Source organism: Nestor notabilis, unplaced genomic scaffold, assembly GCF_000696875.1.
Source record: "Nestor notabilis isolate BGI_N333 unplaced genomic scaffold, ASM69687v1 scaffold2930, whole genome shotgun sequence".
Classification (NCBI taxonomy): domain Eukaryota; kingdom Metazoa; phylum Chordata; class Aves; order Psittaciformes; family Psittacidae; genus Nestor; species Nestor notabilis.
In genome coordinates, this window is record NW_009911421.1 from 113608 (window position 1) to 130698 (window position 17091).

General features: G+C 35.1%; 1 protein-coding gene across 1 annotated transcript; it reads right to left on the reverse strand.

The window, feature by feature from the left end:
- Window positions 1–198: 198 nt before the first annotated feature.
- ACTR3 (ARP3 actin-related protein 3 homolog (yeast)) lies at window positions 199–15756 on the reverse strand (the record flags this gene model as incomplete). The annotated part of the gene is made up of 11 exons (XM_010014621.1): window positions 199–1493; window positions 1875–1958; window positions 3651–3776; window positions 4286–4378; window positions 5122–5295; window positions 6004–6147; window positions 8269–8376; window positions 8971–9066; window positions 10630–10740; window positions 11309–11433; window positions 15701–15756. Coding segments are annotated over 11 exons (1213 nt in total), but the record flags the coding sequence as incomplete, so codon positions are not given.
- Window positions 15757–17091: the final 1335 nt, after the last annotated feature.

Sequence of the window (17091 nt, forward strand, 5' to 3'; positions counted from 1 at the left end):
AGCTCTGGCAAGTGATAAGCTTCTCCGAAAAAGGTCTGAGGCATCTCTGCAACTCAGAAGAAAGCAAGAGATCTCCCTCTTGTGGTCTCCTGCATAAACAACCTTAACCACATTGTGAGTTCAGAAGTCTCTAAAGAAGAGTTTTCTTTCATCAAATATTATCAGAAATTGTAAGTAATTCCCTTCAGTATATGGAGAGTTCTTCCTAGAAAGAATGAGAAGGAGATTTTTTTCACTTTATTTTTATCTACATGGTATTTTCTTGCAGAAAAACCACAGAGATTTAGAATGCAGTGCTGTCTCCTGTATACCACCCCTTGAAAGAAAGTGGTGGGGAAAAAAGTTACAGAACGAAGTAGATGAACAAACCTAACAACGGAGGAGATGTTAGGTTTATACAGGTAAGTGCTATCTAGATGAACATATAAACTGCAGTTCCAAATGCTCACACTTCAGTTTACACAATGCGCATAATGATCTCTACCTTACAGACCAATCTTACTCTTCAAAAGCCACAGAGGATAGGTAGGAACCCATGCTCATCATTTCCCACGTAATGAGATTAACAAGTCTGACACAAACATAAAAAGAAATTTTGTGCCTTTATTGGAATGGTGTTAGGCTTTAAATACACCAATTTTGATAACCTGATTATTTGGTTTAATTAGAAATGACACTACAGAACTGCAATACTGGTCCAAAAGTCTTGTCTTTTTTCTTTTTTTTTTTTTTAAAGCAAGAAATAGTATGAAAATGCACCAAGTAATCAGAAAGCACTAGCAGGCATTGGTTAATCCAAGATACTAGCTTCTTAGTTCCAAAAGCACTCGCATTGTATGGAACCCAGGATTTAGACTGGTCATGATTTGCAAGAACTAGTTGCATGAGTCATGACTTTTCTGTTTGTTTTTCTTTTAATTTACTTTCAAGTTGGTCACTGGTAAATTTTTTTCCTCAAATATTACAGTTTAATTCATATTTTTCCTCAAAGTATAAAAAAGTATGAAATATAAACAAGCTCCTACATTGCACCCATGAAAGGGTACAATGGAAGCATTAGAGAGCTGACTATCTACACACCATCAAATCCCATCAAATCTTGGATAGTTCATTAATATACAAAATATCAGGGCACAGAAAGAACTAAAATCCACTTTCTTGTTTTGTTACGCACAGGTTCAAATAATCAATCTAAAGAAAAAACATGATCATTTTGGCTTTCCACTACATCCGCATGTTGAGACACTTATTAAAATAATCCTCCTTAATTGCGTTTGGTCTTTTTCTTATTGTCAAGTCATGTTTGTTATTTTAATACCAGCCATCAGACAAACAAGTAATCAGAAAGACTCCTCCTCCTCACCACCTCCCTATCCCTGACCCTTCTGAGGTCAGCTTTAAGACATAACTCCGAACACAGGGTTGTGACGACAGATGCTAGGACCAATCTCTTCATAATCTTTTTTGGTATGGCATACTTGGTAGAATTCAGGCTGTAAAGGAAAGCAGAAAAAAAAAGAATTAATCAATAGTACATACGCCTTATTTAACAATATTAACATTTATGCAGGGGAAAAAACCTCCCAAGGATAACTTGGAAGTCCTAAAATTAATATTACATCATGCACAGTTAAACACCAATGTGACCACTGACTTCACCACAAAACTAAAATGCACTATTTAACAACTCACACAAAGCTGCAATTCATTTTTCATATGCTCTTTCAAATCTTTACTGTCTAATGCAAAAACTTCAAAGGGGGCAGGGAGGGTGTATTTGCTACCTGAGCTCTATCAGAACCCCTCAACTACATTTCATATACAGTGAAAGAGAGAACTCCAAATGTGTTTGCTCAGTTTTATAGCTAACTTACTGTGGAAGCCAGCATTGATCCTCCAAACCAAACAGCGTATCTTTGCATATGGTGCGTAATGACCTGTACATCAATGGGCTTAGGCTATAAAAGGAAATAAATAAAGGAACAAAGTTAATTTTGCTGATAAAAATTACACCTTTTTTAAAACAGCTGTACATTCCAAGTTTAAGTTTCCCAAATTAGTATTTCCTTAAATGCTGGGTAAGTAAATTACAATTATAACATTAGATTTTCTCTTGCACACCCAGACTAAGAAATAGCTTTTGCTTACAAATTGCCATTTACTAACTTCATCAGATATTAAGAGATACTTGCATTCACAACAATTTTCTCCCAAGAGCTCCACTACACTGTTCCCTTCCAATTATCCACATTCTATTTTCTGCTGAATTTCTTGAGGGACTGTTTATTTATGCAGTTTTAAGAACAGATCCATACTACTTACCCCTTTCAAAAAACTGCTTTAGAAAGTTAATTTTTAAGGCTTGTGTTATTATTATAATTGCAGATTGGAAGTTTATCTAGGACCCACAGTGCCACAATCATGCTTTTCAAACCTACAACACTGCCTGAAGTTAACCCCTTCCCCTCCATATCCACACAAACCTTCACTCCTTACTTGTGCTTATAAAAAATGGCAGTGTACGTAAATTTCAGGAAGTAGCGATTTGTTTGTTCCATTAAAACCTGCCAAAATCTGAGTTATTTGAAGCAGTATCTAAAAATCATTTGTAGTACGCCTACAAAATTCAAGACAGCGATTACCTGCAATGCCTATTACTCTGAAGAAGGATGAATCGCAATAGTTTTCCTTATTCTTATCCTGCTTCCTTACTACTAAGTGGTAAAAGTCTAGTTAGGAGAATCGAGAATAACCTACATGACTTGAACCAGTGAACCGTATACAACTGAAATTTCAGAGTTGTCTATATGGCATATTATGAAGCTACAGTGAGGGTTTTAAGGATTGTTCCAGCTCATCTAGCTAGATTAATACTAAAAAAATAAATGAGGAAAATGATTCAAACTTTGCCTTAAAAGAAAGGAAAAAAACAAAAAACAAACCACAAAATAATCTCTCCTAATCTCCTTTTTGTACACAGTCAACAGAAAAAAAAATGCGCAAAATAGATCAGAGATCAGAAGTAGAAAGAACATGAATTAAGGATCATGCAGTTTAGTGAAAACATGAAATCATTTTATACAACAATTTAGGGTGGAAGGGACCTCAGTATATCTCTAGTTCAGCCTCCTGCTCAAAGCAGGGTCAGCTACAAGGTCAGAGGAAGTTATTCAGAGTTTTATCCAGCTGAATCTCAAAAGCCTCCACGGATGGAGACTACACTCTTTGGCCAGCCTGTTCCAATGCCTGATTATCCCCATGATAAGAAATTTTATCCAAGCTGCACCTCTTTTGTTTCAATTTATTTTGTCTCTAAGCACACAAAAAAGCTGGGGAGTGACCAGCTGCTTTTACGTAGCAGGCATAAGACCCATCCCTCCATTAGGTGTGATTCAGTTCAATAATTAGGTTCAATAACCTCATACCTGGGGAAATAAGTACTGTAGATTCCTACAATTAAAGGTTTATAGAAATACCTTCCAACACCAGTCTAGAATATAGAATCTCTGAAAAGTTTCTGTAAGAACTTTAAATGAAAATAAAGATATTTTAGCAAACAAGAACATCATTGCAATATGTTACTATCACATTTTCCAGGGAAACAAGGGAGAGAAAGATGCTTGTTAAATGCATGAGCTGCAAGAACCAACCTTCAGTCTGCCACCACTAAGTTCTTCACTAAGTTTCAGTCTGGCATCAACAGTCCTTTTCAAATCTCGCTGTAAACGGCGACCGAAGTCCCTGAACATGGTTGAGCCTCCAGAGAGGACAATATTCTGTTTTCAGTAATAAAAATTATTAACCACTTCTGAAAAACATAAGCCTCCCAACTTTATCCAGTTCTTAAATTCTCAGTATCTAAATGTAATTTTTAAAACTACAGTTAGCAGTTTTAAGCGTGCTACAGTATACTTTCAAGTTTTAAATTATCTAACACTTAAGCATAACAGAATATGAATTCACAAAGAGTTTGTCACATTAAAATTGGCTGTGCTTTAAAATCCATTTGTTTCTTAGTACACCTCACTTCTTTTGCTCAGATTTATGTTTCCCTTATTTTATTTTTTTTCTTTTAACTAAGAGTTTGAGCAATGAAACATCACATTCTGAAAAAGTGTAGGTGGACAACATGAATCCTTCTGAATATCTAATTTCTAGACTAATTCCTAGAACAAATGGTTATTTTGTTGACTGGATTTTTTTAACAAGAATCTAAAATACGTTTTTAAATATAAAGCACAATCCTTCTAAAATGAGTATTAAAAAATTCATTATAGCTACTGACCTTATACAGAGGACGTCTAACATCAATGGGACAATTCTGAATAACTTCATCTACTACTTCTGAGATTGGTTGCGTAAAGTCAGGATTAGCAAACTACAATTAAGAATATAATCAAGACAAGTCAGTATGTAGGACTACATATTGCAAAGGAAAGGTGGTAAGGAGAAAAAGGGAAGAATCATCCTATTATAATAGAGATGTCATGAAAACTAATAATGGAAATAGTTATGTTAGCTTATTTTGCTGCCATTTATAAAAGGTTTGAAAGAGTAATAAACCTAAAATATCTGTTTTGCCAGCTATTGTTTTAGATAGCTTTTGTTAACCAGCAAAACAGAGTAACATGAAAAAAGTAGCAACATGGGAACGTAGAGAAACTGGGGCAGCAGGAGAAGGCTTTATTCCCCTTAAATTTTTCCCAACACTGGAAGAGAGACTGAGGGTATAAAGGCAAGATGACAGAATAGTTAGAAACTTGGGCAAGATGACAGAACAGTTAGAAACTTGACTTTTCAACAGACAGGTAAGAAAACAGTGTACAACGTGGTGATACCCGGGAATTCTATTAAAAATTGCTAGAAGAAAGTATGGGGATAGTAATCGATTTATGTTAAAAGTTTCAAATATAGCGCTTTGTTTAGGTATCCACCCAAATTTGTATAAAGATTAATAGTGATCAGGAATCAAAGCCATGCTGACTTACAACAAAACTGGTATCTATTTACAAATAAGGAGAAATAAGTTGGGATAACCATTTCTTCACAAGTTTGCAAGTTTTATATGCTATCATCTAAAATGCATCTAAACCAAAGTGCAGACAATTCAAAACAACTTACCTCAGGATGGAAGAAAATCTCTGGCCCCAGGAATCTCTCATAGCCAACATCAATGGTGAATTCTTTCTTTGAGATGGCATTAATTCCAGTATACTGTTTAATCCACTTTGTACCATCTGTGTCATACTTGTTAAATTCTTTTACTAAGTCAGGGCAAACGTAACTAAAGCGTTCCTGAAAATTGAAAACGCATAGTTAGAAGCATCTTCCCATCTTCCTGTATAGCAGAGAAGATGGTGTGAACTTTTTAAAAGCGTAGTAATTTAAACTTTCAGGAACAAGAGTTTTAAATTGGCAGATACAGAATAGGCCTTAAAAATGGCTGATCTGACATTTACTGTATACAGTTAGATAATGGCTCTATCGTTTCTGTGCAACACTGAAAGCAGCACATAGGCTAAATTACTTTTCTTCTATTTTTCCTCTAAACTTCTACGATGTTGAGAAATGAGTTCTGAAGTATACTGAAGTATTGCCATAGAAACAAGGTTTAAGTGTACTTTAAGCTGAATGTCTTTCAGAATATCACTGTACTACAAAAGAACATATCAACATTCAGAAAGAATAAAAAGGAATTACAGCTCTTTACACTACATATCCCAGTAAGAACATTTCCTACTGAATAGTACAGTAATAATAAAGGAGGGGAGGAGAAAGAGGAGACTACAAGTGAAGAGCGAACTTCTAGGTCAAATTGAGTATAACCCAACCATATACCTTAATTTAAGGCATTTCAGGTTATTATATTAGACGTTTTTACATTACTTAGAAACACAGCACCATTACTTGGAGGGACAAGGATTTTAAGACAATAATGTATTTTAAAAATAGGTATCAAGCTCTGATTTAATATAACCTTAATGTCTACAATGTTCACATTACCTTCACTGCTTTAGCTGTTTCCAAGGATTGTTCAGGAGGAATTCCTACTTCTCGCTCCCTCAGCAACTGCTGGATGAAGTACGTTATATCTCGCCCGGCAATTGGAATGTGTTTGATACAGCTGCCAATCACATATCCTTCAGCCTATAAATAAAATTAATTGGTAGAAAGATACTGACAAGAACTCCTTTCAACAAAGCTTAGGAGAGAGAAAGACAGACATGGAGTCTAAGCTCCTATTCGCTACCTGCGATTGTTGAGATTGAAGCCCTTTAAGAGTGGCTCATTTAATTACTAGAAATCCAATTCTTCAGTAGTATTACTTTACATGTTAAAGTGTTTCACTTTGCATTGGTTCATAACTCTTACAAGGTTAAGAGGAACAGAAAGATCACTACTACATAAGGCAGACAAACAGCTATACTCACTATTCCTTCGCATTTATTTTCTCTTCAAAATGAGGTTACTCTTACCAAAAAAGTCAAAGAACCTTGTACCATGAAATATTATTTTAGAATAAATGATGTGGCTCTGCAGTCACAGCCACTGATGTAAGACGTTACAATCCACCTGAACCAAAATTAATTTTCTGAAAGCAGGGAGAAAATGCATCATTTCAGCACATTAATTGAGACTGCTGAGAACATCAGACTGGCCCATACTCATCCATCAGTCTACACTTGTAAGTCACACCATCATGGGGGCCAGGTTCTGAGCATTAGAAATATCCAATCTAAATACAGAAACCAAAAGGGTTCAAGACTGGCCTTCAGCCTCGCCAGATCTGCTATGTCCAAACAGATGAATCTAGGTATCACACTAATATTAAATGCTCAAAGTTTCCTATAAACACCTTACATCCATAAAAATCAGACTAGTTTGGTTGGAGAGGCCCTTAAAGATGATCTAGTTCCAACTAGTTCATATAAAAAGTTCTAACTTAAAAAAAAAAAGTCATAAGAAAGTGTACTACTATTATAGCTTCACTACAGAAAGAAGCGTTTGTTAGTTCCTCTTACCTATTTCATTGCAAAAGTGATACATTACTGTCACTTTGTTCTATATGTTTAAAGATTAATGCTTCAAGTGATACAGAATACCTACTCTTACTTCAATTAAACCCAGACACAAATCAGAAGTTCAGCTGTTTTAAACAGCAATTTTAAGTAAGTCCAATTAAAAAAGTTTACATACAGAAGGTTTGAAATGTCAATTGGTTCCTACATCTTATTAAAAATATGCCATCTTGGATGAACAATCTGAACAAAGATTTAGCCACTATATTCTGCCAAAATTAACAAGAAATTCCTATATCACAACACATGTTTAATCACCACCAATGCTACTATTTGGTATAACAAATTATTTAAAAAAAAAATAATAAAAAAATCAAAGTTACTGTGACATAAAGCTTTGTATGGATTTTAATCTTGAAAAATGTAATCCATTTCATTTTGAAAAGAGAGATGCAACTGGTGTGTAGACATGCACTTAACTTCCCAAGGAAAGATGAGCAGAGACATATTGCCAGCCACTTCAAATACAGAACTCTATTAAATATCTTAATTATAAAATTTCAAGTATGTAGTTTTGTAAAAGGAAATGCATACCTACAGCAAAGCCAATAATTTTAGAATTAGGAAACTGCAGCTGGAAATGTTTATTATTTACTAAAACATTATATGATCTATCTAGGTTTTGCATTTAGTAACTTGATATATTGGAACAGATATTCAACAGTAATTAACCTTAGGGGTTGGTTTTTAATCAGTCAGGTAGGAACTTTTTTCTTTTTGCTTGTATAGCTGATGCATGATAGCATACTACTAAACACTGGTCAACATATGGAGAAAAACTGTAAATAATACTGCCCTCACATATTTTGTATTATTTTTGTTTATATACAAATTGACTGAATTAAAAAAGTTTCCAAACTTTTATTGTAAAGACCAGATTCACTCCTACCAGCAAAACAAACTGGAAACATGATAAAGCAATACAATTTCATTGATTACTTAGCATGGCCTTCGCAAATCACCTCTTAAGTAATTGAAAGACAATGTGCCCTGACAAACTTGGGGTACAGAGAAGTTCTTCAAGAGTTTCTGCACTACAAAATAAGCAAAACCCCACATCCCTGGAAATCATCTTGCATTTCTGAAAATTCTTAGCTATGCTTCAGTCTGTGGAGGCGTAAACTTCAGAGAAGTTTACACAGGACACTGCTCCCCCCTGAATTTTTCTATAGTTTCAATGTATACTTACCACAGGAATAACATGAGTGACACCATCACCACTGTCTATAACTGTGCCAGTCAGTGTTCGTTCTCCTACTTGTCTTGACGTCCAAGATGCAGCTAAGGCAAGGACAGCCTTATAATAGATCACACACACACAAAAAGAACCTTATTAAAAGCACTGCATTACAGATCCTATCTCTCACTACCCCTCCCAGCAATACCCAGACTGACACCCTCATGGTAATTTACAGCATAGAAATTGATTTAATAATATTATGCGTACACAACAGCTTACAATAAAGAGGCTACATAAATCTAGTTTCTGACTCAGGTCTGATGTTTTTTTAGCCATGTTCAAACATCTTTTTTGCTACTTCATATTGAGAGGGATTCAAATCTTGGCCTAATACCATTATTATGATGTGGTGTGTTGGGGTTGTTTGTTGCTTGGGGGGGGGTGGGGGTTATTATTTATGATGCAACAGATACTATACTCTACTACTTAGACGCTTTCTTCTATACAGCCTCTTCTTCTGTTCGTCTCTATACAGGTAACAAAGGAACAGTACCTAGCTAACAGACCAGAGAATCACCACATACGTAGTGGTGAAACAGCTAACTAAAAGTACATAAAAGTATTCCAAATACCACTTGTACAGTTTTCATAGCAAAATTAGCTTTAGCTCAAAGACAAATACTGTAGCTCCGTCAACAGCCCTGCCCTTACCTGAACAGCAATATATAGCCCTGGAACATTGAAAGACTCAAACATGATTTCAGCAGTATATTCTCTATTTTCTGGAGTATTTAATGGAGGCTCAGTCTGTGAGAGGAGGGGGGAAAAAAAAAGAAGTAAAAAAAAAAAAAGTTTTACTTACATTCAAATCAAACCACTCAACTTTCAAAACAAAACAAAAAAAAACCCCACAAAAGTCATCAAATCTTAAGTTTGAAAGAAAGATGAGTCATTCTACAACAATAGCATGTAAAAATAGTAATGTGCAAAGGGTGCTTTTAAAAGCAAATAGTGCAATTAAGACAATCTAGAAACTCCTCTGACAATAACAGAATTTATGCAAATTGCATTGCAAAAAAGTGATGATTTGATCGAGAACAGGAAAACAGAAGTGCAATAAAAAGATTACAGTAATAACTGCTTAAGAGTCTACATTGAAGGCCCCCTTTGTGGGTTGGTTAGCTCATCATTACAACTTTTAATTTCACTTGAAAGAATCAAGGACTATCAATCTAAATATGTCAAAGGATGCAGTTTAGCATATTTCAAGAATGACAACTATTTTAAAAAATTCTCTGTCATTAAAGAAAAAATCTGGTTTTCTTCAGAAGGCAATCAATAAAACAAGTTGGTATGATTAATTGTGGAAATGTACTCAACTGAGAAAAGCTAGCAACAACATACAATATGCTGTGATAGCATGCTATAATTTTCATTAAAATAGCAAGCATACTTAAGTCACTCCTCTGAAAGTGCAATCTGGATAGTGCTACAGAATATTTGAGAAAAAGAAGTATCACTCTTTCATTACATCAACTATGAGGGTAAAAAGAGGAGGTAGCCAGACTCTTCACAAAGGTGACAGGACAAGGGGACATGGAGAGTGCAATGGGGAAAATCTTAAACAGGAATTAGGAGGAAAAAAGGTAATGTGAGGGTAGTCAAATATCAGAAGAGGCACCCCAGAGTTGCTATAGCATCTTGATCCTTGGAAATATTCAAAGCTTAGCTGGACCTAATTAGACCTGCTTCAAGAAGACTGTTGCTTAGATGTTCTTTAACAAGTATGGTCAACACCTCTAATTCCAAACTTGCTCTATAAACATCACACTAAAACACATTGCCTATTTCAATGGCTTTAAATATAATACTAAGGAAGAGCAGATGTTGCAGAATAACACTGACATTAATTCAGATCTAATCTGCCCCAAAATGACAATCAAACCTTCTGATATATGGGGGGAAAAAAGAAAAAAAAAAAAAAAAAGGACAAAATCTGACTCTCAAGACACATCATCCAAGTGGCAGCATTGCAAAACCAAAGTAATTGCAATTTATATGTAAAGTCAAAACACATGAGTACTTTTTTGCTTCAAAAAATGTAAACTTAATCATTGAATTCAGTGGATAAATGATAGAAAAAAGTGATGAAGCAGAGAACAGAAAAAAGTTTGCAGTTCAGACACTCTGACATCATTAGAAAATTAAAGAACCTGGATGGGATAAGCCAGGTCAGGAAAGTTCCAGGTAATTTATATTTACTTTGATTTTCAAAATAAGTGTATTAATATTTAAGAATTATTACATAAATCAGCACAAATTTCTTACTAGTCATATGCAATTTCATAAGTAGGACATAATTTTACCTACCAAAAGAAAATAATGATCCTCAGGTTCTGCCCTTAGATACTTAAAGATTACTTGCTCCATAAACCTCTCCATCAAGTCCCAGTCTTCAACTATACCATGGCGGATGGGCCACTGTCACAGAAGAATATCAAAATAAGATTGGAAACAAAAGAAAAAAAAAAAAAAAAAAAAAAAAAAAAAAAAAAAATCAAGTGTTTTCAACTCCAGTAGAAGCATATGATCTGCATATGCAAGAAACTTTGCATTAGGTTTTCCCTGTTCCGATCTGATACCTACTCAAAATCAAGACTCCTCGAACAGGAGAGACAATAAATCAAGCTCTTTGTACAACAGAACGGAGGCACTAGGATAAACCAAGAATTCCCCATAGCCCAGCATTCTGACTCTGACATTGCTGATAGTAGATGCCACAGAACATTAAAGAATGTGGTATTTCCGTTTAACACTCTCCCAGCCTCCCTTCACTTCAAAAGAAATATACTCGCATACTGCTTAGCAAATTCCCACAGGCTCCTGAAGGTCAACAAAGCTAATACCAAGCCTTTTTTTCCATTAAAACAGAATTAATAAGAAAGTAAGATTAAACTTAACCAAAAAGTATTCTTAAGCTCCTGCATACAGTATATCTGCTGCTTCCTAAAGAGTATTGGAAAATCATTTTAAACATTTCTTTTAATACCTTGGTTGCATAAGTTGGTTTTTCTATTGCTTCATCCCCGATAAAGAAGTCTAAATCATCGACGCCTTTCAAAACCCTCCTTTGTGCTTGATCGACAACTTTTGCTGATTCTTTGATAGCAATACCTTTAACAGAGAACACAGACAATATCGTAGATCATATAACCTGCACTAAAAAACGAAAACCTCAACATTCAAAGATAGGAACACACTGTAATTGTATTCATCCTTTGTTTCAGACATAAGCACAGAAAAGCTAAATGAAACACAGATAATTTGCATTCCAATCATAAGAAAACATAGGTGGGATTTATAAAGTAAAAGAATTACAGACCTAAATACAGATTTAATTGTTAAGACACTCAATGTGTATTATCTCCCTGACTGCATGAAAAGAATCATTAAGATACAGTATCCCTACAGATTTCATTTTATTTAACAAGCGTGCTAATTTACTGCACACTCTAATAGCAGTAATATTAAAAAAAAGGAATGAACTTGTAAAAGTTGTATAAAGAGCAAGAAAGAAAACGTGTTGTCATTATATAAATAGACCTTTTGCTTCACTTGCACCAATTTGATTTCTAGACATGCTATGAAGCTGAGATACGGCACACAAAAGGGACTGAATAGCAACTAAATAAGCAAAAAGATGTACAAAAGAAGGCAGGAATAAAGTAGTAGGAGAAAATGTAAGACAGAAAAAGAATACTGGGCAGAAATAAAAGGAGTATTTTTAAAAGAACAGAAATTTGTATGGCTACCTGATGCACCTTTAGGTACCTTGATACAGATTTTCGTAAGGTCTATGTTTAATTTCTCCCTTTAAATCCTACTCTTAGCATTAAGAACAGGATGTAGAATTTCATTTAAGACAGACTATCCTTCTCTTCAGGGAATAACTGGCAAAAGTCAAGAGTGTATTTTGGCAGTTTATTCCTTCCAGGGTAATTACTCTTCAAAAACAAAGAATAAAGGATTTATCAGAAAAATACTGGCTAAGGCTAAACACAGGATGCTGGAAAGATGAATCAGTGATTAGATACCACAGGAACACAGATGTTCCCTTTCCTCATCTTTTGCATCAGCCCCTAGCTACCAAGGTTGCAGCGCCAGCAACGCCTGCTTTATTTTTTCAAGTCTTACCAATTGCCTTTAAATACAATCCTTCACACAAATGAGGACATTCGTATATATAAGAAGCATTAATATTGCTCTCAATTATTCAAAGGTTGTGATCCAAAAGCTCTTTCAAAGGCAGAATTATTTTGCTAATTCTCACCTGCAGTAGGAATTTGTTTGCTCCTAAATTTAAAAACGTTATGAAAACGGTTGCTGCAGCCTCAAGCCCACCAGACAGGGCAGCACAGCTACAGCATTTGGAAATCAACAGCATGCTAGGGTAAAGCACCGTTAATTTACTGATGCTCCCCATCTGTCTCCCTTCTCTCCCCGTAAAAAGCAGCAAAAGCAGAGCCGTGCAGCCAGAGAAACTAAAACATTCAAAGTTGTGAAAGCCTGAAGAGGATAAAGCAGAAGACATTGAGCTCTTCAGGAAGAAAACTGAATCATACTGTAACTTCTGCAGCAGCTTACAGGAGAGTGAGAGGAAGCAAAAGGCTGGAGGAAGCCGAATAGCATGGCGGAGGGGGAGGAGGGGGGGAGGGGGTAGATAGGAAGTAGAAGCTAAAACTATGGGGAAGGAGGTGTCACAAGGCCAGTGTTCGCTGCAAGTCAAAAGAAGAATCTTGCCAAATATTTTTCAGGTCATCATTACAGAGCTTGCAAGCTTTGGGGAAGTTTTTCTGTCCAAATACATGTTATCTTCAAGAACTTTCAAGTAAAATGCCATCGCTCACCGCAGGATTATAGAAACTTTCAAGTCAAAGTGGTTTCACCTTGTTACTAGACTAAAACAAGATGGGAGCTCTCAGTATTTTGCTGACCTTGAGACTAGCCTGTTCAGTCCCGATTTTGAAAGTCAGAAACGAGAAGGAAACAACCTGAATCAAGGATCATATCCTGAAAATACAAACAGAAAAATAAATCTTGCTGAAAGCAGAGCAAGGCTACCGCAGTGGGCAGCACTCCAGCGGTGTTAGAGGTTTTGCCTCTGGTTTGCTTGGCACAAAACTTAAGAGCTTTTAGGAAAAACAAAACAAAACAACAAAAAAAAAAACTACTTACATCAAATCAATTTCAGTGTTTAACCACTACTGAAGCAACTTTTTTTCTTTTAAAGATAAAGGGCCATCTAACATGTAAACTAGCACAGACAAACTGAAATAGGTGACAGATCAAGAGTACTACTGGGTAATGGAAAGAAGTTCACTCCTATTTTAACATACAGCAGCAAAAAAAGAATTAAGTGAATAAAAATTGAGCAAAATGAATGACCTGCTAAGATCTAACAAGCAATGAGGGAAGAAAGCAGTGAACCTAAGTTTCTTTAAAAAAAAAAAAAAAAAATAAAAAAAATCCAACAAAAAACCCACCTTGGCCTAATATATTCTCATTTACTTCACTTTTCAAGCTAGCATTTATCAGTTCTACAGAAGCATATTCAGAATTAAATCAAGAACACAACATAAGGAGATATGAATTTCTTAAGAGCAGGAGTGAGATAAGCAGCACGTTAACAAGGCTGAAGGAATGCTGCTCAAACCTGTTTAACAGCGAACATTTTTTGAAGAATCAAATTGATAAAATGCAACTACCTTTGCTGGAAGTCAAAGGAGAAACCAAACCATTTTTCTACTGGGGATAACGTTAAGGAAATTAAAGACACCAAAGTGTTTTGAAAATATCTATTTTTCTTTTTCTTTTGTAATCTTTCTTTTAAACTAGGAACTGTTATCCTCCATTTTCGGTTCTCCAATGTGGACTACACCAGTGCTATTTTATTTTGTTTGAGGCAGAGGATTAATGCAAACTCATGCAGTTAGTGTAATTATCGAACTTGGATTACAGTACAAATGAGAAAAATGCCTATTTCATTAAGAGAATTGCAGTCAAGGACCATTTCAGCTGTAGGAGCCTCCAGACTAGAGTTGCTTTTTTTTTTTTTTTTTTTAAATATACCACACTGTATCAAAAAGCTGTCCAAAAAATCTCACTGACCCCCTCTCTCTTCAACTCCAATAGCATCCCTGTTGTATAAATTTCTCTGCTTAATGACATAACAGGTCATTTTATTCTCAAAATTTGTTTGAAGTATCATCATGTCTCTTCTTTTTTTGGAACAAGAAAGTGATTTCAAATTAAATAAACCAAATCTGAAGAGGTAGAATAAGTATCGAAACTATCTGCAATCGTTTGTCCATTTTTAAATTAAAGACTGCTATGCAGTTTACAGAGCAATGTAAGGTTTTTTCCAATGGCTCAGTAACTTTTTTAATCAAATGTTAAAACTAGTTTTTGTGTGAAAAACAAAACTGCAGAATGTATTTTCTATGCCACTGAGATAAACCAAATGAAGTTCATTTGGAAACCCAAACAAATTAAGAACTACATATTAAAAGATAATTTGGAAGAGACTGAAGGAATTCTTCCATTTGTATGAAAATAGAAGAATGCATTAAGGGAATTAACCTTAGTTTCCATTACAATTGTTTTTTGAAGCGTGTTTTCTAGAAAAATTAACATAGATCCTAAACTCCCAAGTTCTATTTTACACGAACTATGCTGAAGTAGTATTAGTTCTAGCTCTTTTCCTGTTGCATTTACAAGGAAAACTGGGTGTAGTAATTATTCCTTCTTACCAGGATGTAATACATGATTACTTTGGCACAAATGAATAATGACAAAATGCCAAGTGGTGTAGGAGGTCAAAAGGTGAAGCATTTCTAAAAGAAGCTGACTGAGTTCCACTCTAGATTAGAGCCGTATCACTTCAAGCAGGAGAAATAGTTCAGAAGACAGGGAGACAATAAATAAGCAATTTTACAGGGTGGGGAGAAATGTTTGCTTGTTCTATTTGCAAAACAGTAAACTAACATAGCTGTAACACTGCAAAATCATTGGCAAGTATAACATCTTAAACCCTGAGGATATTAAACTATAAATTCGAAAATATTTTTTTTTTTTTTTTAGTTATAATCAACTGAAGTTTTACCTGATAAATCATGCTTAGGGGAATAGCCTTTTAAGAAGTAAATATAGCCATGCTACTGTATTTTAATTATTTCAGTTTTCCACAAATTCACTTCATGTATACTATTTTAATGAATGTATCTTTCTAAACTGAGTATCCATAGCAAAACAGAACAGGGCCATGCTATCACCCTGTGTCATCACTAAGAGGTGTTTTCAAGTTGCTCATTTTTAATTCTTTTTTTTTTCTTTAACATTGCATGTTAACTTCAGCATCCATACACAAGTAACAAATACTTACATGAAGGAATAATGAACTGAGGTTCAGTATTACCAGCATATCCGAGCTTTGTATACCTGTGGAGGCAAAAAAAGTTAGGTTTATTATTCAATACAACAAATACAAAAAATACCTTTGATATCTACCTTTCTTAACAAACACACCCCTTCCCATACCAAAAAGCCCCACTGACCTTCAAACTTCCTGTTTTTCTTTTTTTGAAAGGTATAACAATGCTCCCTACCACAAATCAAGCATCAATGCTAGCTTCTACTCTAGTAAAATTTCACTACAGAACAGAAAGTGCGTAATTCATTTTATCAGTGCTTGGAAGTCTAATTTAGAGTCAAAGTAGTTCTTCCCTGCTCAGCAGTTAGTCCAGTAGAAATAGTTCCATATAGTAAGTGTTAGTGGAAGAAGTGTTTTTAAAAGTGCTAACTATAGCCCATGGACTGCCAGCTGAGCATGGGGCAGGGTTGGCCATCATTCTTCACAAGCGTTTCCCAAGATGTACTATTATAGGTGGCAAGTACTGACAGCTAATAATGACAGTGGTAGCAAAAGAAATTCCATTTAAGAAATGGAAAAGAGTCTTGAAAACATGTTTAGTAAGACTAAGGAAAGCAAAAGAACTACAAACTCTCACTCACCCAATTTTCAGAATGTGCTACATATACATACATTATTTCCATTGATATGAAGAAATTAGAATTATTCATGAAAAATAACCACAAACTCAAGGCACCAAAACTATCTTGCTGCTAGAGAGTTAACAGCAGCATAAGCAAATTCTAAAACATGCAGACCAAAATCCATACTACATTCAAGAACACGGCCTACGCACAAGTTTTTAACACAAAGTTCTCGTTTTCTTTACACAGACAGCTGTACTAACTAAATTAGCATCATCAGCAAAAGCATGAGACACTGTAGTAACACCTCTACAGTTTTCAGCATTCTGACATAAACCTGGAAGACCTTAGGCAGTATAAGGCAGTTTTAACTTTAAGAATCCATAAATTTATTTCAGTAACACAGCAAAATGCCTGACAACGAGTATAGTAAGAGGTTGGTTCTTAAAAGCCAGAAGAGGCACGCTGCTGCAGTAGGTTTTGCAGCAATGCCACTGATACAAGTTCACAACTTGCCTGTGTGTGCACCTATACAATTTCTGGTGCTGACATTAATTGTACACATTACTGCTGGGCCAAGAGAAACCTATTCTCAGAAGGAAGGTATATTTCTCTCTAAATAACAAAGTGATTTAAAGCTGCAAACCTGATCTTGTCTGTAATAACACTAACAGTTGGGAATAATTATGCAAAAAAAAACTTGACTTCATATTGATCAACAGGAACGCTTACTGAAAAAGAAAACATCACTGGCAAAGTAAGACAAATGGGGGGGGGGGG